Source organism: Corvus brachyrhynchos, unplaced genomic scaffold (assembly GCF_000691975.1).
Source record: "Corvus brachyrhynchos isolate BGI_N302 unplaced genomic scaffold, ASM69197v1 scaffold79, whole genome shotgun sequence".
NCBI classification, from domain to species: Eukaryota; Metazoa; Chordata; class Aves; order Passeriformes; family Corvidae; genus Corvus; species Corvus brachyrhynchos.
The window spans coordinates 1,598,707-1,622,922 of record NW_008240023.1 but is presented as its reverse complement, the minus strand read 5'-3'; the positions used below and the strand labels follow the sequence as shown (position 1 = coordinate 1,622,922).

Here is a 24,216-nt window from a genome sequence, read left to right as displayed (position 1 = left end):
GAAATAAAAACAGGCTGTTGGTAAAGGTACTTAACTCTGCACATCCAAATGGGAACGCTGGACACGTTCTGTGTACACACACAGAGTTTCTTTCCTTTTTCACACACATGTCCACCCCACTTAATGTGCCCTTAATGACTTGCTGAAAAGTGCTGACTGGTAGCCAAAAAATGATCAGTAAGAGTTTAAAACCACATGTGCCTATTTAGGCCCCTATGCTGCAAATCTGAAGATAAAAGAAAGCAAACCAAAAAAAATTTGTATCTTGGCTTTCCTGATCAACAGTCCTTATTTTCTTGTTCCAGTTTCAAAATTAATAATAATAAGGTATCTTTCCTGCTTTCCTTGAACTCCTGTCTTTGCCATGTCCTGATGCTCAGCACTGTGGAAGCACTACATCCTGCAGAGCGGCGGGGCCCTCACCAAGCTGGTGAACCTGAACTGCCTGGCCCACGTGTCAGATGGCTTCACCCAGGGACACATCGTGGACACAGTGCAGACTGTCCTGAGCGAGCTGAGGCTGCTGCAGCTGCCCAGAAAGCCACTGAGGACTGCTGAGTTTGTCACTTCTCTGGCCAGACACGACCCGGTGTACAAAGAGGAGGAAGAAACATTCCAGGTGACTTCCAGAGCTCTGTTGCCTGTCTTTTATTATCCCCTGCCCTGTCCAGCCACACTTGATGTAGGAACCTGCTCACTGTGCTGGTGGGTTGGCACCTCACTATTTGAATGATGATTTAGGGCTCAACAGCACCAAAACCCATCTCTCCCATCTGGGGATGTGCCAAGCCAGTCGTTATTTTGGCAACACAGCTGGCAGAGTGCTTTGGTGAACCAGCTGCTGGCACCCAGCTCACATGGGCACAGTGGCCTCCACGTGCACGGATAAAACACACACGGGCCATTAATTCCATGCATTTGTTCTTTTCCTTCCAGAGCTGTTCAGCAAGCCTGGATATGTCACCTTGAGAAGGCAAAAAACCTGGGCATTCAATGTCCACACAGGGATCAAGATCTGAGACCTTCTCTTAAATCATTTCAAACAAGAATTTCCCTTAAAATTTTCATTTCAGGCTTTAAAATAAATGAGCTTCTGCCTCAAGCTCCGTCGCTCTTCTATCCCTGCCCTCAGGGCTATAAAATCCTGAGGGCAAAACTGAGAGCATTTGAGGGGTATTTTATTCACTCAGTGTGCCCAGAGCAGCTGTGGCTGCCCCTGGATCCCTGGAAGTGTCCAAGGATGGAGTTTGGAGCAGCCTGGGATATAGGAAGGTGTCCCTGCCCATGGCAGGGGGTGGAATGGGATGAGCTTTAAGGTCCCTTCCAACCCAAACCAGACTGTGGTTCTGTGATTCTACGTGTGCCTCAAATATCCATGGATCACCTTCAAGCCTAATAAATGCTACAAAATCCTTGGCCACCGGGCAGAGCGCCCTGCTGTGCCCCAAGGAGCTGCAGGCAGCCCACACCAGGGGCTCCAAATGAGTTAAGACCTCTGTACTGCTCCAGGAGACCCCAAAAGAGTTTTCTACTGCTTATGAACCCTCCACTTTTCCTGGCTGAAAGGTTTCCTTGTCGTCCTGCTCCTTGAATCCCCCAGCCCCTCCCATCACAGACAGGATGCAGATTCTCACAGCTTTCTCCGAGGCTTCTTCCACTGCTGACCTAATGATAGTGCATATTTCTCCCAGCCCTGCTGAGTACTTCCCAATTTCCATTTAGAGCCATTTGGCTCGCTCAACACAGGCAGCATTTGTGATATTTGGCAAATTACTCTTCCCCCCCCACCATGCTTCCTCACTAAACCAATATCTCTCCTCAGGGAAAGGCTAATGGTTCAGTGTTAGAGCAAAGGAAAAAAAAATACTCCATCATTCCCAGCTCCAAGTAGTAATCCATTTGTACCCTGCAACATGAGAGCAAGTATTTAGTCCGAGTTTAACTTGAAAATATTATCCCAGTCACTCTAAACGTGCCTGTTTTGTACAGCACCAAGTGCCTGGGCAGCGCTTCATCTGGAACACGGCTCAAATGATCCCATCCTCAGCATCCCACGGCAATCATCTCTCCTTGCATTAATTACAGCCCTTAAGAAAGTATTTCCTTTTATCTGTTGGAATTTTGTTTCCCTTAAATGTCATGGAGCCTTGCTGCAGCACCTGTAATACGGCACAGGGGAAGAGGATTGTCAAAACGGCCTCATGCATTAATTAACTCCAGTAATCCCCACCTCCCTACCTGTAATACGGCACAGGGGAAGAGGATTGTCAGACGGCCTCGTGCATTAATTAACTCCAGTAATCCCCACCTCCCCTCACACAGAAGCCCCTCTTCCCAAGCTTCTAATCATTGCCATTTCTGGGCCTTTCCCCTTGCTTTGCTTTGTCCCTTGTGGAAGTGGGGCAGCTAGAACACTGCACTCAAAGTGAAGATTAGCCCTGTGATGAATCTTTGATTTTTCTTCCCTGAAAGCATGAATCTCCCAGTCTGACATTTATATTCTGCCAGTGTTCCAAAATGAATATAAATAATGCAAAATTTGTGACAATGTGATTTCTCCATTCCATTCACTCAAATTTCTGCCCCAATTACACATCCACATTTTTTGAAATTATAAATTAGTGCACCAGGGTGGTTGGTACAAATCCTTACACAGAAAGGATTTCTAGAGAGGCAAAGCCAGCTAACCACACCACTTCTGCCTGGTAGTGACTGGACCAAAATCATGGAATGGTTTGGCTTGGAAGGGACCTTAAACCTCATCTTGTTCCAACCCATTCCATGGGCAGAGACACCTTCCACTAGGCCAGGTTGCTCCAAGCCCCATCCAAGCTGGACACTTCCAGGGATGGGACAGCTACAGAAATACATAGGAAAACCCATTCCAAAGCCTATGGGCATCATTCCTCCAAAAACCAAACATTTCAACTCTGATCAGTCACTGCTGCCAGTAACTCACACCCCCAGTTCAGATGCTGGTGATAAAGGGACTTTTATTTTAGGCATGTCTGAGGAGCTGACTTCACTCATCTCATGGAACAGTTACACCAGTTAAAGAGGCAAAAAGTTACTGTTGTGCACTGAAATATTTGCACAAAGAACTGGGAAAAGAACAAGAGAACACATCCCAAGTCTCTTGGCTTCTCCTGCCAAATGCTTCGGAGTCCTTTGCCAGTGACCCAGAGCTGAGAGGAAGATGATCACCCCACCAAACAGCTCTTTTGATCCCACCAAGCTCCCAGAAAGCTCTGGGCAAGATTTTCCTACTCTCTCCACCTCCCACTTAAGGTCTGGAGGGTGTTACACCCAGGACACAAAACTGGAGGGGAAATAAAATCGCTGTGGCCTCGTGGAGTCTCACCCAGGGCCAGACACATCACCGGGTTCTCGTGGCTTCCCACAGCTGGTGCTGGGGGAAAGCAATTCCTGCTGGAGCCCAAACCCACCATCACCTCCTCTCCCCTCTCATCCTACTCATGGGAAGGGCCACAAACAGCAACACACCCTGACCCAGCTCTGCTGTTCTCCCAAAACCAGGAATAGTTTGGTCTGGGACTAAGGCAGCAAAATTCAGCTGCACTCAGAGCCCAGGGTTCCTCCCCACCACCACCACCCATGTCCTGCCTAGATGTGGGCACACAGGAGGCTGGAGGATGTTTTTACCAGTGAGGACAGGGTTTTTGGAGGAGAGGTGCTCAGCTAATTTGGGTAATTAGAGCAGAATTGCAGTGTCCAGCAGCCAGATGGATGCTTGACCCCTGTCAACCACCTGCTGAGAATATTTATCTGCAGGGTGCCTGTCATCATCAGCCCTTCCCAGACCCCAGAAAGAGCTCTTGAAAAGCTGACACCAAGCAGGAGCATCTGGCACCAGGAGAGGAACATGTTGAGTTTTTCTTCCCTATACCCTTCCCATCCCTCTTCTCCCAAGTTCTCTTCCTCTAACACACACTGGGCAACTGGACAAGGCAATTTCCTAGAAGATGCCTGACCAGGCTCAAGCTGGAGGCAGCATTTGGGATGGATCAGATGGAAAAGCCTTTGCAGGATGCCACACTGGGAGGGAGGCTGAAGATGACACAGGCAGAGGAGGCAGAGCTGTGGTGTTAAATAGCAGCCAGTGGTCAAGAAGGAAGGCATTTTATCAACCACAGGCAATGCCTGGTGGCATTTTAATCTCTGGTTTAGGCAGGACTTTGTTGAGAAAGGTTCTTGTACATACAGAGAAGGAGTGATTCCTAGCCAGTGCTGACTTTAAAGCCTTCCCTTCTCCTTCACTTCACATTATTCTCACACAGCCTAGAGCTGCCTCCCTGACACCACAGCCCAGGAGCTGGGCGAGTCTGCAGAGCAACTCTACCAAAATCATTTACAAGTCACAGGCCTGTGAACAGGCATCTGAAAGCAATAAACAGGTTCTTAATGTTCAGGGTTTGTTTTGCTTCCTGAGCCCCCTCATTGAAATCAAAACTGTCTGGATCGATTTGCAGAGGCACGAGAAGGGGATGATTTGTCTGCTGCCAAGTCTGGAGCAGAGGGAGCTCTGACAAGAGCTATATTCTCTGGAAATAGGGTTGATCATGGAATTTAACATTTCCATAACTATAGCAACACAAATGGCCCAGCTAAGTATTGCTGTTAATGAGACTCAGCTCGATCAATTGCTGCACTTCTTGGTGTAATAATGTTCTCAAGAGATCTGAGGGTTTCATTTTGGCTTCTCCACCAGCCAGCTTGGGTTTTAAGAGGTTTGGGTTTTTTAAGGAATGCTCCATTATAGCAGTAAAATGTTTAAGTGGTCTGTCTTGCCTTTTTAAATGTTTTTTTTAATTTTATTAAAGCATACAAATGCTTTTTGATTCTCCAGGCCTGGTATGCCAAGACCCCTTTGGGGAAAGCGTGGAGTGCAGCACTGGCAGCAAAGGAAGCAGAAAAAGAAAAAGGAAAGAAAGGAAAAGGGAAAAAGTAACTTCCTCAAGGATTTTTCACCTGGCCATAGCAGTCACGGCTCTACTTCACTGCAAAGGCATGGCAGATTAATGGTCCTCAAGTTATAGGTATTCCAGGGAAGAGATTTCCTCTCTGAATGGATTTTTACAAGTTAAAAAAAAAAAAAAACCACCAGATGAGATGTAACATGTAGCTCTCAGAGGATAAAGAGTTAATGACCACTGACTTGCTCAAGCATTATTTATTCCAGGAGATTTTAGGGGGCAGAAGGGTTCATTACTCAGGCCTGTAACATGCCATCAACTTTTAGGCCATACTCATTTATTTCGGCAAGTAACTCTCCTTAAAAATTGATGTCACTTTCATGCCTTTCATTACTTTAATATCCTATATGCTTTATAAAACTAACTGCTTTATGTATCTGTGGGTCTAAAGTGTTACAGTCCTCAATAAAACGATTACAGCTATAAAGACTGCTTTTTAATTGGGATGGATCAAGAGGCACTTTGTGCAATCCACCACAAGCTATTTACCCAGCTGCACGAGGAACAGCACTTGCACCTTTTGAGGCCTTAGAATGAACACATTCATATATGTGGGTGTCAGCAGAGAAAAGCAAAGCAGCCAGGTGCTAATTTGGGCAGATGAACACCAAAATCTGGTTTTAATCTATTTTGCCATAGAAAATAATAACTAAGTAACCTATTTGCACAAATAGCAATGCATTTGTTGCTTAATGCACTTTGCTCACGAATCAGCGATTTTGAGGGCAAAGTATTTACAAGGAGTGCTCGGAATACCCTAAAGCTTTGGGACATCCTACAGGACACTGATGGAGCCAGCACCACCTTCATGTAAGGCACAGGATCCCATTCACCATGGTCTTCTATAAATAAGAGCTACAAACAACTTTTTTCATCACAGAATTCCTGTGTGACTTTGACAACAGGTAACTGGAAATACCTGGAAACACAAGGCCCACCATCCCCAGGGAGCTGAGGGACCACTCTGTGCCTCTATCAACAGGCTGGGAGGTACACGTTGGGCAGCACTGCTGTAGGAAGCCCTGCTGGGAAGGGGACGGTATTGAGCCCCTCCTGCTCCTAAGAGGAACCCAAATGGAAAAAGACACTCCTGACAAGAGGAATGCCTGAGAAAAAAGGTCTGGGAGGATTCCTGCACATAACTAACTGCACAGAAAATTATTCAACCAGCCGTATCGTTGTGCACAGTGGAGAGAACTGGATGGATCTGGTTAATAATCTGAATTTTCTCCCTCTGGGCTTATTGCAGCACACAGGACAGAGCTACCCCAGTTTGCGATTTTTGTGGTCCTTTCCGGCTGTATTTTGCTGTCTGGTACAAGGCTCCCCATGGTTTCACCCTTCCAACCTCGAGGCTGCACCTCCAGCCCTGCCAAGGAGAGCCAAGCAGTAAGAGAGGAAACTGTTGTTACATCTCCCCTGTGCGACCCCTCAGGACATTTCTGAGGGACACCAGTCCTTCCCCCAGCTCTCCCAGCAGTAATCCAGCTGCTGGAATCTCAACATGACCCACACAAGAGACCCCATGAGCTGCCAGCCCCTGGGTTCAATCCATTGCAACAGTGCAGCTACAAACGTTGGCTTTCCTTCCCTTATTCTTTGGAGCAGGCTGCTGGCTCCCCAAATTTGGCAGCACACCCCAGTTTTATCGAACAAGGTGCTCTTAACTTCATTCCTGGGGAGAAAAGGCAGGCTCTCCACAGAGGTGACAGGGTTTGTGTTTAAAACCCCTCATCTCTGCTCTCATCCGCAGGGAAACTAATTTGGATAATTCTGCCCTCAATCTTGCCGACAGCGGAACCGTCCTCTCCACAACAGGTTTGACAGCACAGCGTGATGTGATGAAAGGACCACATTTCGGGAGGATGTAAGCAAGCCCATTAACTCATATTTCAGCAGCTTCAGTGCAATCTCAATAGCAAAGTAAAAGCAGCTGACTGGCAACATCCATCTCCAGGGCACAATGCCGACCCCGTGCAGGGAGGATGCAGAACCTTTCACCAGGGGGAAAACTTGCACGTTTTCCCCACTATCCACCAGTTCATGGGGGAAAAAAACACTGGGGAATTTTTCCTTTAGGTGTAGCTTGCACTGGTGGCTGCTGGCTTTTCTTTCTTTCTGTGGGGATTTAGAAGCCACAGCCAGTTTAACTACAAACAGCTCTGTGGGTGCAGGAGGTGACAAAGAGGTGGTGAAGCGTTCAAGGCAGGTTGGACAGGGCTTGGAACAGGCTGGGACAGTGGAAGGTGTCCCTGCCCATGGCAGGGGTGGAATGGGATGATCTTTAAGGTCCTCCCAACCCAAACCATCCCATAAAGCAGAAAAGCTCTGCCCTGTGTGGCTGCCAAGCCCCTGCTCTCCTCAGGAGAGGCTCCTCATGGGGAGGGAAGAATGAGGAGCAATTTTAATGCTGTTTGTAATTATTATTACAGAGAGTGCAGCTACTTGAAAAATGAATGAAGCAGTTGTATCAAGCAGAGCCAACACATGGAGTAATCTCAGTGTCTGAATTACTCAATGAAGTGGCCCTGGCTGGATCTCCAACACCCTTCCCACTGGCTCTCAGAGGAACCCCTCTAGGGACGCTCCTCCAACATCTACGCCCAGACATCTTTCACGGAAAGAGATAAAAAGGTTGTGGCTTTGCTAAGCCCGGCACAACTGCACTCTGCTCTCCAGCCACAGCGTTCCCACAATCTGATGGAGGGGGAAAATCCTGCCTCCTCCACCCAGCCAAAGGTGAGCTCTGAGGGACAGCAAAGAAGGAGGCCAGGCTGCTTTGCCTCCTGGTGTGGAGGTGGGAGCAATCCAGCAGCAGCAAAGTTGAGAGAAGAAGCTGTCATGCTCATTTATATATGTAAGTGATCCAGAGAATTATCAGCTAAATTATTTAAATGTCCCATTACTATTAAATTACTGGGCATTCATTGTAAGAACAGTCATAATACAGTAACTAATTCGGTATTAATGTGAATGTCAGCGTTTCATTGCAGTTATTTTGTACTTCATCATCAGATAATTTACCAATAAATTAATTGGCTTAATTGCTTCCTGCAAACCCAGGAGAAATACATATGACATGACTTTTACAAAAGTCTTCATGCTCACTCCCCCATCCTCCACTTTTAGCCACACCAAGCAGGAACCCCTCTTTGGAACACCTGGGAGAGGGAGCAGAAGAAATAAAGCCCTGGCATTTCCCTCCCTGGGGATTTTAATGTGCTTTAAATACAACCCACGCATGGAGCAGGACAGGACACAGGGAATGGCTTCCCACTGCCCAAGGGCAGGGTTAGATGGGATAGTGGGAAGGAGTTGTTCCCTGTGAGGGTGGGCAGGCCCTGGCACAGGGTGCCCAGAGCAGCTGGGGCTGCCCCTGGATCCCTGAAGTGCCCAAGGCCAGGTTGGACATTGGGGCTTGGAGCAGCCTGGGACAGTGGGAGGTGTCCCTGCCCATGGCAGGGGGGTGGAAATAGATGAGCATGAGCTGTTCAACCTCCTCACCTGTACCTCACCTGTTCAACCTCCTCACCTGTACCCCCCGAGATGGGATTCCTGGGACTGCCCCTGCCTGCCTGAAAGCTCCAGCACCGGGGTTTTCAGCAGCAGCACTAAAACTCTCTGGCAACCACAGTGAGAACTCCCACCCTCTTTTCCCCAAGAGCTTAGGAAAAGTTTTCTGCTGTTTCCTTCTCCAAGAGATGGGGGGGAAAACTCCATCGAGAGCACAGTGGGGAAGGACAGCCCTTTCCTCCTGTTTCTTGCTTTAGATGTTTTTAAATAACTGAGCAGGGCTCTTCTGCAGGGCGCTGGGAACAGACTGCAGCAGGCTCAGTGCTCCTGCACCACCAGGGAGGGATCACAGCCACAGCAAAACGCTAAATCTTTCTCGATGCTGATTCTCCCTGCCCCTGTGCAAGTCTGCAGCACGCCAGGCTGGCACAGGGACCAGCTCCAGGTGGGAACAACCCAAGGGAATACATCACACCCTCACCGAGACGAGTCCCAACCACACAGCACCTGCGGCAGCCCGTTAGTGAAGTTGCCACCAGAATTAAAAAACAAGCCGACGTTTCTCAGCAAAACCCCCCAAATCCGGTAACACAAAGTGAAGCTGACTGTTCTATTAACTCCCATCCTGCATCAGCAATTTTCTAAAGTGTGGAAACATTATAATTGACTTTTCTGCTAGTAGCAAAATGTCATTTTTCCTTAATACTCCCCAAGTCAGTAACGCATTTCAAAAGCCTCTGATGCCACTACCACAACAGGACTTACAAATTAGCACATTTTTAGCTTTTCATTAAACACAATACCAAAAAAAAAAAAAAAAGGGAAAAAAAAAAAAAAAGGAAAAGTCTTCTCGTATTAGGGTTTCTCTCCTCATTATTGAAAGTACTGCGACTTTGGAACTTCTCGCAGCAAATTATAATGCACTCAGCCTGGGGCCATTGTAAATCAGGGCTTCAAAAAAGGTGTCATGTAGTCGGGCCCTCTTCAAGCACTGAAAATATCGGAGTCTATTTGAAAACGCCTTCTGTAGTCTCTCACTAGCCTTGCAAATCAGCGCAGCACTGGGTAGAGCTGTGCTTTTTTTTTTTTTTTTTTTTTTTTTTGCCTCGTGGCATCAAGCCATTTCTATTCCGACCAGAAAAAGAGGATTATTTCGTGCTGGGATTTCAAATAAAAAAAAAAATTTAAAAAATACCCTACACCTAAGATAACAAGCTACATAAAATCCCCAAATCGTTTGGGGCTCTTGTTAGGGTTTGGGCAGTGCCCGTGGGGATGTTCCCCACAAGGAGACGGGACTTTCTCCGTCCCTCCTGGGATGTCCCCAGCCAGTGATGGCTTTCAAGGACCACCACCAAACCTTGGTACAACCAAAGGCATGGTGCCCACATGGCTCTGGATAATTCCCAAGCTCCACGACAAAAGGACACTGTGGAAGTGGAGCCAGTCTTTTGCTGAGCAAACCAGCACCAGCCTCTTTTCGGCTGGCACTGCCTCCAGCAAAAAGCACCGAACGAGCCTCGGCTGTTACAGCTCCTGGCTGGAATCCCTGGGGTTTTTTGGCACAGCAGGGATGCGCCAGCATGGAGCAGGGAGAGGGTCACATCCCACCCCAAACCCCCCAAACCCGGTGCCACCTTGGGGCAGGGCACTGCCAGGCTCTGCTCCCACCTGCCCACCCAGCCTTAAAGCCAAAGGCTGGAAATGCCAACTCCACACCCTTCCCAACTTTCCTGATTCTCTAGAAAACAACTTAATCCCATCCCTAAACTCCTCTGCACGTCTCCGAACAAAACCACGCAGTTTCCTACAGGTTGGGTTCTCACCTCCTGACACGTTTTGATGCTTCAAGTTGCTCAATTTAGCAAGAAAACCATCATTAACCACGCCACGAAATGCACGCAGAAGCAAAGGGGGAGAGAAGGCCAGAATAAGGCTGTTCCCTTCCCGGGAGGGCAGCTCCAAACCAGCATTTCCTAACGCACTTTTCCAGCTTCTCTGCTTTAGGATTTACCCTGCTTCAGTTTTCCCACTGGGAAAAGGCAGCCAGGATTAATGCAAACACGGGAATGGGTGAAGGGACCCACAGCACAGGCAAGGGCACAAAACAAGCAACAGCAACCAAGGAACTGGACCCAGGAGAGCCTGGAGAAGAGAGCCAGGTCCCAGCAACATGGAAAAACAAACTCAAGGAACTCACCTTCTTATCCCTGAAAGGCCACAGCTTCCGCATGGATATAGCCGGTGTGTGCTTAGCAGCAATGAAAAGGGTTCCCAGGGCTGCTTCGGCCACCAGAAGCCACCTCAATCCTTCAGCCGGCTACCAAAAAGCATGGAATTCTAGGTCCAAGGCTTTTATCCGCCCAGTGGATCACATGCAAATGGGAAACCCCAACTCCTCGGCTGATGGGACAAGGACAGGCATTCCCACCTCAGGCACACCATTGTTTGTCCCAGCCGCTGGGACTGTGCTGTAGCAAGGAGAAGCCACCGTGCCTTCCCACCAATGGATGGGGGGGTTTTGGCTTTCTGAGTAAAAACAACTCAAGATCGAGCTCTGGGAATCAAGAAAATAGAGAGAGAGGGGGAAAAGTGAATGGGGTGAAATGAGGGGAAAAAAATGCCAAGAAAGACTATTTGGAGAGCGAAGAAAATCATCAGGCTGGACAGGGCGTGGTGGGCTCTAATCCCCAGTGAAAGCTGGAGCAGAAATTAAGGCCTGGGTGCAATCCTGTCCTCTCTTAGGAATAATTGGGGCAGTGAATAGGCACGGAGATCAGCAGGAGATGGGAATCACGCAAACGAGCCATTAGCACCGCTTAGCACGAAGTTTGGGAAGTTACACCCTTAATTACTCTAATTACTCCCACGGCTCCATCCCAAATGCCACCACTCAGCTCCCAAAAAGCCTCTCAGGGAGGGAGGGGGTGCTGGGCAGGGACACACTCTAAAATCCACCATGCCCGCCTGAGATTTGGGGGTTTGGTGTAGTTTCCAAGCCCGATGGAAGCCTGTACTGGTGTGGTGGTAGCCCCCACACCACCCCCGTGGGGAGCAGCCCCTTCCCCTCCCATCAGGGTGGGTTGGAGGGTCACTGGTGTGGTCACACATGGTCCCAAAACTTACCCAATCCTCACAGGCTCTTTTCTGACCCACCCAGAACCCTAAAGCAGGGTCCTGCCCTGAGCCACCATTCCATTTTCTATTTACAAACCCATCCCTGCTCCCACAAATCTCTCCGTCTCCTGGGATGTCCCTGGCCTGCTGGTGACAGCGCATTTCACCGATGTCAGCAATGCCAGGGACATCCCAAAGTCCTGGCCCCCCTTCACTCCTCCACATCCCGAGTGGGGCTCGGCTCGGGGAGGGCAGGGGGTGGCAGTGGGGGCAATGTGCTGACAGGGCCCTGCCGTGACGGATGATCCCAGAACCGGCTGCTCTTCCCACCCCACAGCAACCTGTAATTTGCAGCCCCTACCCCACAGGTGATGGGAAGAGGGGGCAGGGATGGGGGCAGGCAAACCAGGTGGTTCCCTGCTGAAAGTGCAGCTGCTCCAAGGAGAGGTGGGAGCCGTAATGAACCGGGCCAAGGCCCCGCTAATTAAAGCTGACAAGCCAAGTTCTGATGTGTCCAGTGGAAAGGGATAAATCAATCCCCCAGAAAGGGGTGTGGGCAACAAGGGATAGTTGGGTTTGTTCTTCTGCCTCCCAGAGGGCAGGCAATTATCTCCGTAACTTTCTGGTTAGGGTGTGCTTGGGAAACACATCCTCCAATCCATAAATAACTTCCACAACTGCCGGGCACTTTCAGGTGTTGAAAACTAATTGTGCTCAGGAGCAAAACAGCTCGGGATGACATGAAACCAAGTCCAGGGCTTGTTGGAGCTCGTGGTGCCATCGAGCTCCCCTGTTTCCACCTCCCATAGCGAAGAGAGTGGTGGAATTCCGGCTAGGGCATGGAGTCAATCTGCTTCAGATTCCAAGAGTGGGGGGAAAAGGACTGGGATCTGACTCCTGGTGTGCCCAGTGCTGGGTCCTCACCCTATAATCCTTCATAAAACCCTTTTTAGGTGGCAGGCTGTGAGTGGTGATGGTGACACGAGGCAAATCACAGATTGGTGTGTCCCATCCCAGGAGGGAATCCTGCACTACGGAGCCTACAAGGAGCCTCTAATCCTGAGACTGTGCAGGAGACACGTGATGGAGGGTCAGTCCGAGCTGGTTTTCCAGCCTGGCACACGGGTTGACATTCCATGAGCCCATAACTCAGGGGTTAAATAACTGGGAGGGCTCCCCTTCACCTTTAGAAGAGGATATGCCCCAGGACTGAATTCCCAGGGGATAATTAACAGAGCTGCAGCTCTTCAGCAGGGAGGTGGGGAGGAGGGAAGCCTTGGATTTTTACTTAAGCTAAGAGCTTTTTTTTTTTTTTTTTGAATTCCTATAATTGATGGGGAAAGAGGGGGAAAAAGGAAAATAGTGCAGTTATAACTGGAAAGATTTTGGGGGGGCTTTTTAATTGAATTATTTACATCTGTCAAAGATGGGCCACTATAAACTAACTGCAGCACAGGACCTTTCCATATTATATAGAGCTGTTAAAGGGAAATGCTTAAATATGATCTAATTTCCAATAAAAACTGGGCAAAATCAATGCAGCCTCGGGATGAGTTTATATTTCACCGGGCAGCAGCTTTTAAAGAAGAGCTGAGCAGTAGCAGCATCTGCTAAAGTATTTTTGGGGGGGTTCAAGGCATGACCCCCTCCCCAGGCACAGGGACAAGGACGTGTGTGTTGGCAGGGGCTCATCCCACAGTCCGACCCAGCCACATAACTGGGCAGTGCTGTCACATGGAGAGCTGCAAATATAAACGTGGGGACGTGCCGGGGGCAGGGTGGCTCTTAGCAAGGTGACACCTGGGTCCCAGAGAGGGAATTATTGAACCTCACACCTCGCTCTGCCCGGACAGGGATGGTGATCCAGGGGGGATGAGTGACCATCACTCAGGAGAGCTGCCCTCACATTGCTCCAAGGTAGGTTGGGGCATTGCCGTCCTGCCTGCTCACTCCTCGGGGTGCTGGGGGGACACTGCCATCACAGGAACCCCATCTGAGTTATTTGGGGGGGGCTAGGAGGGGGTACAAGGTTTAAATCAGCCATGTTGGAGGAGGCAGTGCTGCAGGCTGCCGGCCCTGGGGCTCCTGCACCGCGCTGGAAATTTCCCTGGAAAGATGATAATGATAATAATGCCATTCCCTGCTGCCAGAGGGCAGCTGTAAATCAGGGTGGTGATGCCAGGAGCTCTGCACACCTGCACATCTGGATGTTTTAAGGCAGTCTTGTGGGACTTTTGGAGCCAGCAGGTCAAGGGCTGAGATTCCCCCCGGAATGAGGACTGAGTTACGCGGCAGCTGAACTTGGGGGACGAGCTGTCTCCAAACCCTTTTGCTGCTGTGTGTTGTGCTGCTGCCTGTGCCAGGAGTGAGTTTTCCCAGTAATGAGAAGCTGGAGCAGGCAATTTAAGCCATTATTAATAGATAGACTTGATCTGAGGAAGGGAAATGCTTAATGTTGTGGTCAATGAGGTGTGCTCTGCAAACAGTCGGGCGCGGGGAGAAGGTGAAGATGCTCCCCCCGCGTTGGAGGTTGATGAGCGCGAGGCTACAAGTGCTCACCCTCACCCCTTTTTGGGGCCCTGGTCTGTGCAGGGGCATCCTTGCTGAAGTAAGGACACAGCAGGATGATCCCAGGCTGATTTTTTGCAGGCTCAGACCCTCAGATCCTCAGGGATCTCAAAGCTCTGATGACAGGTGGTGTGCCCAAGGCCCTGCAGCACAGCAGTGGCAGAGGAGAGGCTCCTGGAGTTTCCTCCACCACCCAAACTCGCTGCCTGAAGGCAACGAGTGCTTTACAAGCAGTTGAAACACCTGCATTTTCCTTCTAAACCCCAGCAGGAGGTTCTCCCCGGGGCTCCTGGCCATCCCCAGGATGTTCCACAGTTGTCCTGGCTCCTCTCTGCAGTAAATCCCACCCGCCTGCGCAGCCGCATTCCCCTTAAATCCACAGCAACATCACTTCATCCCGACATCACTCTCCGCTCCCGGGTGGAAGGAGCACTTGACTGGGCTGGCAGGAGCTCAGACTCTGGGGTTCTGTGTGCCAAGGGGACCTTTCCTCTCTACCCTTGCTGTCCCAGGCTGGTTTTAACCCCCTCCCTCAGTCATGAGTTAATCCTGGCCCAAGACTCGAGTGTTTATATGCAAATAGATGCTGATTGGGAAGGGTCACGGGGTATTTCAAGGGCAATTTAGTGCCAGACACACACGTACACACCCCCCCCTAACGAAATTAGCCCAGGTCTGACCCAGAAGGTCTGGACTCACTGCTAAATTTACCCAGGGAGGTAATCCCTGCCTGGGGAAGGTGATCCCTTCGGCGTGAGCAGGGACATGTGAAGGCAGGATTCCTCCACATCACCACAAAAATATTACAGGGTTGCTAATGTGAGGAGAGGAAAAGCAAGGCAGGCTCTGGAAACGCGACCCAGGACAAGTTCCTGAGGTAAATGATCCCTGTCTGTGCCGCTCCCTGGATCTCCAGACCTTCTCCTGTGCTGGCTGAAGGACCCCAGGGGGATAACTAGGATGATTTTCATACCAGAGCAGTGCTTGGAGGAGGTGGTTCAGTTCATACCAGAGAGGGGAATGGGCACAGAAGGGCTGAGTGGAGCAGAACAGCAACAAGTGGCAAAAGCAGAGAAAAATGAGGGGGTTTGGAGGCTCCAAACCAGCCAAGAGGTTGTGGACAGCCAGGTGGGAATGCCAGCCTCGAGATAAAGGGGAAAAGAGGAGAAAACAGGGAAGACCACCTAGGATGGCCTCAAATTAGCTCCCAATGCTGCTTCCCATGAATAGGGACCTTAAAAGGGGGGTCCTTCACCAAGAACCCCCTGGCCAAGCAAACTCCATCCTGCATGGACACAGTGTGGAGGTTTTGGGGCTCCATGCTCTTCCCACAGTCTCACAAGGCCAGAGATGGATGTCACCACAGCCAGGCTGAGGACACACTCAGAGGAACCTCAGGTGGCTCTGGCAGCATGGGGGGGTTGGCCCAGGGATGCCCAGAATCCCCAGCATGGTCCCAAACCTTTTTCCCAGGCTCAGATGGACTCCACACAGAGGGAACCACGCAGCATTCCAGCTCTGGTTTAACATCCCAAAATCTGCTTTGACCAGGTTTATTCCCCAAAGAGGTGGGTGGGAAATCTGGGAAGGGGAGGGTTTGTCACCCTGAGCCTCCAAGTCACGAGATGCCAGGCTCTATTCTTGTCCCCACCACGGATTTCTCCGGTGGGTGACCTTGAGGAGAGGAGCCTCGGGGCAGTGGGAACAGGGAAAGCTGTGCTGGCATCCGATGGCAGCAGAGTCTGGGTGCTTTCTCTCTCCTATACAAGGCACTGTCAGGGAGAGCAGCTTCCCCTGCCAAAGCCCCAGGAGGATTTGTACCTCGCTGGCCTTTGCATCCCTGCAGGGACATCCCAACATTCCAGGCTGGGCCAGTAACACGTAGCCCAGATTTTCCAGAGAGCAACCACAAGACCGGAATCTCATAGGAGCACCTCAATGAAAAAAAAAAAGAAAGTAGAGGGAAGAAAAACCTCCCAGAGCTCAGAGGACACAAATAAGGTTATTGGGGATGGACAGACAGCAGGTGACTAAATTTCTTTATTTTTTTTAACTTTCCTAAACACTAGGCACTGTTTTCCTCCCAGCCTAAACACCCCTGTCCCAAATTGGAGCCTGCAAATAATCCAGCAGTTTAATCCAAGAGGTGCTGCTGCAGCACGGCCTGATGACCGCCTGACCCTCACTGTACCCCGTGTCCATCGTGATCCATCCCCTCTGGAGTTATAAATACGCCACAACAGAGCCTGGACTGGATTATAATTAGACAATGAGCCAAGAGGACGGAAACAATGAACTGTAAAAGCTTGGCTGTCCCCCCAGCCAGGACGTGCACACCGGGAAGCACTGGAATGAGCGAGTTACCAGGAGCTGGGACAGGAAAGCTGAGGATTTCCTCCAAATTGGATCCGGAGCATCCCTTAGCAGCTCGTGCTCCTATCGCCAGGTTTTACACAGCCCTGGTCACGGGAGACCTGAGGAGCCTCCAGGTGCTGACTGAGCGATACCACCAAGATGTCAACCTGGTCTTTGAGATCAGTAAAAACGAGCTGCAGTGGCAGGTGAAAAGCCAAGCCTCTTATGGACTCTCAGGTACCTTTCCTTTAAGGGCCAGGCGAGGAAAATGAAATAAATGGGTGTTTACTAACCCTAAACAGGAGAGGTGCAGTGCATTTAGGTGCCTTAAGTGTTCCCAAGGTGGATGGTGTCTGGTTAGCCCACAGGTCTGGCCATAGATATTCATCACTTTTCATATTCTCTTCTGCACATACTAACCCAGTGGAAGTGTAAAAATCCGTGCATCCACATGATTTTTTCATGTTGGGATTAGACACCCTGTAGTTTGGGAATGCTTGCAGGAGGGCTCACAGCCCAAATTCCTCATGGTCCTATCTGGGAGAGATAAGAGGCTCTCAGGAGAGTGGTACCTGGTGCCTCCTCCTGAGGTGATGCTCCCCATGGTCCCAGGTGCTCATGGAGCATCATGCTCAGGAGATGGTCCAGGAGGTCCTGGAGCTGTTGGGAAATGCAATTCCTCACTCTGGCTGATCCCAAACCCAGCACATCCCATGCCCAGCCCTCCATCCCCCTCCCAACACGCTGCCACTTGGCTTGGGTGCCTTCATTCCCAGCAAAGACAGCCTTTCCCTCCCTGGGGAATTCGTGAGCTGCCTTTTAGCTCCTGCCAGCCTCTTGCCCACAGGATTGTGTGCCCTGATGGCAGGCAGGGCATTGCTTGCCCACCTCATCCCACATGAAATCCTGCTCCTGGATGAGCACACACCGAGGGAGTTTTGAGGGAGTTTTGTTTCCCCTCTTGCCGACCAAGTGCAACCAGCCCCTTTGGAACACCCAAAGCTGCCAGAGAAAAACGGGAAAAGCGGTGTCTGGAGCTGGTCCAGCCACAAGGCCTGTGAGCGGGGGATGGTGATCCAGGGGCTCATCCCATTCCCGTGTCCCGCAGGGCTGTGGGCGCTGGAGGAGAGGCGGGAGCTGAGCACCCCGCTGTGCCTCGCCGCCCGCCACGGCCACCCCGACTGCCTGCGGCACCTCCTGCGCCACGGGGCCGACCCCAACCTGGCCCCGGGGGGACAGGGACCCCTGCACGAGGCCTGCCGGGCTGGGCACAGCGACTGCGTGGAGCTGCTGCTGGAGTACAGGGCCGAGCCAAACCTGCAGAGCGACGAGGGCATGGCCCCGCTGCACCTCTGCACCACCCCGGACTCCCTGGGGTAAGGACGGGGGCCCCATCAGCATCCCACTGCTGGGGCCGTCCCTGGAAGTGCTCAAGGCCGGGTTGGATGGGCTCTGGAGCAACCTGGGATAGTGGGAGGTGTCCCTGCCCGTGGCAGGGGCTGGAATGGGATGAGCTTTGAGCAGCGTGGGATTCCGTGATAACCTCACTGTCCATCCTCTGTGCACAGAGCCCAGGAGTTTTGCCTGTGGGAAGCAAAAAAAGATGCCATGATCCAAGGCAAGGCTTCCCACATGCTCCCACATCTCCCAGCTGCCACAGCAGAGACAAAAAAAAGCACATTTTGGAGCCAGGCACATTGCACAGCCTAAATCTTCTTCCCATGGACAGGAGCAACCCAGCCCCAGCTTTTCCTTCCTTCTCTTTCCTGACTGCTTCTCCTAAAATCAGTGTGTCCTGCATCCCAGATCCAGCTCACTTCCCCCAGGAGATGGTCAGGATGGGTCTACGGGATGTGGAGCAATCCTCCCACCCCCTGACCCCACACAAGATCCACCTTGGTTCGTAGTTAGGGCTGAGGCTCATCCATGTGCATCCACATCTCTCCAAAAAATATGGAGAAATATGGAAAAATATGTTTCTGTAACACTTTAGGTGCCTGGATCATCAGACACACGGAATCAGGATATTTTCCTTTTTTTTTAAATAAAGAGCTCAGCCACTTGATATCCTGATGAAACTGCTTAGGGTCACAGTGAATTCCATCACCTGCCAGCTTGCATGAAAAGCCAGCCTGACTTCCATCCTCCACCCTCCAGGCAGGAAAGATTCACTGGAAGTAGGTGGTGAAAGCAAGGTTCCAACATATCATGGACACAGGGAGAGTGTTCTGGAGAAGGGAAGCAGCCAGAGAGGGAAAGACTTGATCGCAGCTTAGAAATGAGTCTCTGCAAGAAGTCCAAAAATCAAGTATTAGTGGCATTCTGGTTCAGCCAAAAATCTAGGGATGAATCCAACACATCCTTGGTGCCATGGGGGCTGGAAGGGGCAAGAGGGGAAAGGGAGGATGCTGCAAGCAGCCCTACCATTGACAAGGAGCTGGCTTTAATTCCTTCACCTGAGCTCTCCTTTGACCTTAAAGCTTCAGCCTCCAGCCCCATCCTAAAATCCCTGCGATTCCTTGATTCCCTGAAGAGATGGGGTGACCAAACCAGCCCAGGGCGTGCAGAGGATCTCCTGGACCCCAGAGGTCCAGGTGCCCTGGTTTTGCTTCCAAGCTTGGAAAAAAATACGATTTTATAGATGCGTATATATGTGTAAAAACAGAGCTGTTCTCACCGATCTGCATGTCCCATTCCCTTGGAAGGCGGAGGGGGATGGCAGCACAGCCACCAAGGGGATCAGACAGCCCCAACGTGGGAACAGCTGAGTTGTAAAGCCCTGGAATATTGGGGCTTTATAATGGAAATGCTGAGAGCCCCTTAACTACGGCGCCCGGCGCTACGGGGGCTTCTACAATAACTAAGCCAACTCCCTTGAAAGATCAAAAATTAATAGACATTTCAGACAGGGTTTGAGGTTTCGACCACTGCTTTTTCAATCGCAAAGACTTTGCTAAAGTTAGAGACTGAGGAGGTCAAGCTTTGGGTAACACAAACATTTCCTCTTTGATTAGGGGGAGACTACTTTACCTCGCCTCCTTTTTTTTTATTTTATTATTTTTTTCGTTGAGTAGTAGATTTTAGGTCATCCTTAATTTTTTACTGACAACAAAGAGCAGGTCATTGACCTACATAGAGAGCTATTTTATTTTTCTCCCTCTCGATAACAATGGCCAGAACACCTATGTGCCAGGTTCTTCTGTATTCCCATATACTCGGCAATTCACCATGGGGGCAGGACTTAAAACCTTTGAGCCTCTCAGTGACTGGGATAAAAAAAAATTATCTGGGCTTCCTTCCAGCCATTTGAGCTTCAGAATCCATGAGATTTCAACAAAAAGGATATCAGAGCTTTAATCTAGGGGCTTTTTGAAGAGATGGAAAAAAAAAAGTTCCAGTAAAGTTCAGTCTTACCTTCTTCACTTTAGGAGCTGTTCATGCCAACGTCGGCCTATTTAGTAGAGTTCCTCTCCTTGACCTCTTTTTTACAGCCGAGATAATTAACATGGTGGGGTAAGATGAGTCTCTAAATTCACTGCACTCTCTCCCTGGCGCTCTCCCTTTTCCCTCTTAAAGCCGGGATGATTAAAGGAGCCTGCCTTTATTGGCACCCCGAAAAAAAATAAAATAAAAATAATTGAGGGGGAGAGGAAGAGTCTCGGCGGCGGCGGCGGGGAGGGGAGAGCGGGCGTGGGGCGGCGGGAAGGTGCCTGGCAGGGATGCAGGACACGGCTCCCGCCTCCCAGCGCGGTGCCCACGGAGGAAGGGATGCTGAACGTCTGTAGAGTCCTCCTTCAGATCTCCCTGAACATCCCAGGCGACCGGGGAGAGCCTGCCTGGAGAGGAATTTCCCCTCTCCAGCCTTGCGCGTAGGGAAGAGGGCTCTGTGAAGCCAAGGGATGGGACAAGGAGGTGTCACCCCCACTTCCACGCAACTCGGCTGTGCAGTTCCCTTCTCCGAGCCTTCCCCTCCACCCTGGGAGCTGGAAGCACCACCTGCTCTGAACCCCCAGAGCTGAGGGATAGGGGATGAAAGGTGGAATGAGTCAGTGCAGGAGCTCAGGCAGCGTCCAAGGGGCTGCATGCAAGGAGCAGTGGGATGGGGAGCGAGCACCAGAGCTGCCAGGGACAGGGTGGGAGGAATTAGCAGGAAACGGGAGCTGGGCAGGAAGGCAGTGCCTAAAAAGGCACCGCGGTCAAGACAAGGCTCCCAAATGCCAGGGACGTGGGTACTGACCCAGTGGACCCGGCCCCAGGCACCCTCCAGCTATTCCAGCATCGTCCTGGACACTCTGCCCTCGTGGCTGTGGGAAATAAGCACCACTGCAAAGGGGGGAAAAGGGTATTGAAAAGCCAGCATTTAGCATCATCTAGTGCTAAACCTCATCCTCTGCTCTGTTTAGCCTTGCTAAATGCAACACTCGGAGCGTTTGGAGCCATCGGTTTGGGAAGCTGGGGAAGAGCAGCTCCTTCAGGGGTCCTGAGCGAGAAACAAAGAGGCCAAAAGCAGCCCCAGGGCACAGCCCAAGGCCTGGCCCTGCTCTCTGACATGTGACAAAACGAGGGCTTTTACTGATAAACCTCGCTCCGACCCCAGGGACGGGAGGAAAAAACAAACAGGAGCTTTCTCCTTCAGGAAACCGGGGCCTGAGTGGGTTTTCGGGACGGGAATTTTCCTCCAGCCTCCGCTGCCCCAATCTCCTGCTCCTCCTGCTGGTTGTTCATCGCATCCCATTTCTAACTAAATCCCACTTTCCCAGCCTGGGGATTTTTCATCCCAACCAGTGGGAGCCATCCTGGCATCCAGGAGGGCAACGGGCACATCCTGCCCTGACACTCTGATGGGTGAAGAAACAATAATAATAAAAAAATCAACCCCAAATAATTTTCTCCCATTTCATTGGATCCACGAGCCCAGGGCAGGGTAGGGGTGGAGCACTAACACCACTCACCCCAAATTTCCTTTACCTTAAGAAGTGACTTGCCCAAACAAGGAGACATCACCCATCACCTGCAAATGAGTTGGCAATGGCTTGGAAGTGAGTTTAAATTAGTCAAAATTAGGTACCAGGATGGATGGAAAATCAACCTGTTTGTTGTGCCACCGAATTGCTGCTGAGCTAAACAGAAAACTGAACGCAGCGTGCTCTTTCAGTATTCCCAGAAAATTGGAGAGGAGCCCTTAAAAAAGCAGCAAGCCAGCACTGGGCCTTGTTTAATGGGATTTCAGTCTAATCTGATGGCAACAAGCAGGATGGGAATGAAAATGCAGGAAGCCAGAAACGCTGGTGAAGTGTTGGAGTGCATGAATTCACGAGGAGAGATTCTAAAGGTTAACAAGGGCATCTACCCAGAACCTGCTGATGCCCAGACGTCCAAACAGGAGGCAAATGCTCCTCCCAGGCTCCCACCTTTCGCATTCACTGGAAGAGATCACCCCTTATTCATAGCTCCTTGCCAACATTCCCTCTTTGCCAAGGGAGGAGCACCCAGGAGGAAAATTCAATGTAAACCAGCTTGGGTTTCTTCCAACAAGCAAGCCTTTGAACCTGACAGCCAGCAAGAATAACCCTCCAGTGATGCAGCCTCTGGGAAGGATGGCATTTCCACAGGAGAATATTTGGGATATCTAGCAGGAGATCAAGAGGAGCTGAGTTCCCAGTAAGGAATTCTCTGTGAGGGAAAAATCCCCACGGCACAGAAAGGATGCTGGGCTGGACGATCCATTCTTTACGTGGAAATTAAGGGCAGGGGAATGTTCCCTCTGTGCTGCCTGTGTAGGTGGAAAGCTTCAGCCTGGGCACTCTCTTCCAAACCAGGGCAATGTTTGTGCCCAAGGTCTCCGGGCACAGCTGCCTCCTTGCCTGGGAACGCTTTAAGCATGATCTACCCCCGAAAAAAAAAGGAAGAAAAACAGAACAAAAGGGGATTTTTCTCACAGGCTGGGCTGCTGCATTTTTGCAGCCAAGTCAGCAGTTTTTTTCCCCTGCAGAACCATCCCTTGGTTTGCCCTATGTTATTTTAGGGTGCCAGAGCTGCTTGTGACATCAGGACTAAGTTAATCTGGAGAAGTCCCAAGAGAATCTTTATAATCTTTGTAATCTTTATAATAATAATTACAGATTCCCTGCTGACAAGGGTGGACAAGACCAATGAAAGAGACTGAGTGTCTGAGTGATCCCCTCCAACAGCAGCCAGCAAGCCCCAAGAAAAGCCTCAGGGAGATAAAACATTCCTTGAGAAAGGGATTCAGCATCCTAGACCAAAAAAAGCAAATTGGAAAGGAAGGATCTGAGAGTTTTGGGAATGGCACAACCCCGCCTAAAGCCACTCACACGCAACCACACCCCAAGCAGAGCATCCGTGGTGGATGCCTCTGGTGAGGGCTGGCACCTCTGGGAGCATTACACCGTCCCATGCTGCAGGAAAAGATCCTGCAGGATTTTTTTCCTGGCAAACTCAGGCTCAAAATCCATGGGAAAAGCAGCCCAGGGAGGAATTTTTAGATTCTGTGCTGCCAAGGACAGTGAAAATCTTCCCACCTCCCATCAAATCCTGGGGGAGGTGATGAGGCAGGTCCACGAAGAGTCAAGTATATTATTATTATTATTATTATTATTGTTGTCATTCTTTCATTCTTTCATTCTTTCTTTATTTTATTATTGTTATTTTCCCCACATATGTTAGCCTTCCCCTGGGCCAGGGAAAACAAGCAATATCCTGGTGCTGTCCTTTCTCCTTGGGGCTCCTCTTCTTCCCCATCCCTGCTGCTGGAAGGAACAGGTTGGGACTTCTCTCCCAGTCGTGGTGGTTCTGTGTAAGCCCAGACCCTCCCACAGGGCTCTGGTGATGCCTGAGCTGAGAGAAAAGCACCTTTAGAGGGAGATTGAAGAGGCAGACGGGGTTAAAGATTGGTGCTCCTCCCTTAGACTCCATGATCCTCGTGGGTCCCTCCCAGCTCAGGATATTCCATGATTCTAGGAAAACACAATCCTTTAGTGTCCTCTGGACCAAGAGCACAACACAGGTGTTTGGGTCCCTCAAAGGGAGAAGGAAAATCCATTTTTATGTCCAAGCAAGTGGGCCTAGGATGGTCAAGGTGTTCAGGAATGGTCAAGGATGGTCAGGGATGGTCAGGGACAGTCAAGGTTGTCCAGATTGTCGAGGACACTCAGGGCAGTCAAGGGATGATCAAGGATGGTTGAGGACAGTCAAGGATGGTCAGGGTGGTCAAGGATGGTCAGGAACAGTCAAGGATGGTTGAAGACACTCAAGGATGGTTGAGATGGTCAAGGACAGTCAAGGATGACCATCCGTGAATGGCACTGGTCAAGGGCAGGAGGGAGTCATTGCCCAAACCACCACTGCACTGACAGTGGAGGGCACCAGGTCACAGTGCCACCACCCTGCCCAGCCTCTACTGAGCACCACAACCCCAGCTCCAGCATGACTTCCATCCTCCCCCCACACCACCTCCCACCCCATCATCCCTCATGGCTCCAGCCCACCGCGCCCCTCAAACCCTGTCCTGGAGCTTCATCCCCAGCCTTCCCACCTTCCTGCAGGTGTGCCAGGCTCCTGCTGAGACACGGGGCCGCCGTGGACCTGCCAAGCGAGGCCGCAGGGGACACAGCCCCGCACGCGGCCGCCAGGCCCGGGCCCCGCGGCC

At 50.7% G+C, this 24,216-nt stretch overlaps 2 protein-coding genes and 1 long non-coding RNA gene across 5 annotated transcripts in view; 2 read left to right on the top strand and 1 right to left on the bottom strand.

The window, feature by feature from the left end:
* Nucleotides 1–5,118, top strand: part of IQCA1 (IQ motif containing with AAA domain 1) — a 92,604-nt gene extending 87,486 nt beyond the window's left edge. For both annotated transcript variants that reach the window (XM_017743429.1, XM_008640714.2), the window contains 2 exons: nucleotides 381–619; nucleotides 4,868–5,118. In XM_017743429.1, the coding sequence (XP_017598918.1) occupies nucleotides 381–619; nucleotides 4,868–4,969 (341 nt within the window). In that variant the 3' untranslated portion in view covers nucleotides 4,970–5,118. The remainder of the gene's footprint in view (nucleotides 1–380; nucleotides 620–4,867) is intronic.
* The window catches only part of LOC108448936, a 70,027-nt gene extending 57,721 nt beyond the window's left edge, over nucleotides 1–12,306 (bottom strand). Inside the window, exon 1 of one of the 2 annotated variants that reach the window (XR_001865026.1) lies at nucleotides 10,708–12,306. This is a non-coding gene — a long non-coding RNA (uncharacterized LOC108448936). The remainder of the gene's footprint in view (nucleotides 1–10,707) is intronic. The other variant, XR_001865027.1, reaches the window with a different exon arrangement.
* A 2,207-nt stretch (nucleotides 12,307–14,513) lies between these two features.
* The window catches only part of ASB18 (ankyrin repeat and SOCS box containing 18), an 11,938-nt gene continuing 2,235 nt past the window's right edge, over nucleotides 14,514–24,216 (top strand). The window contains exons 1-2 of the mRNA XM_008640736.2: nucleotides 14,514–16,784; nucleotides 17,656–17,923. Coding sequence (XP_008638958.2) covers nucleotides 16,484–16,784; nucleotides 17,656–17,923 — 569 coding nt within the window. The 5' untranslated portion in view covers nucleotides 14,514–16,483. The remainder of the gene's footprint in view (nucleotides 16,785–17,655; nucleotides 17,924–24,216) is intronic.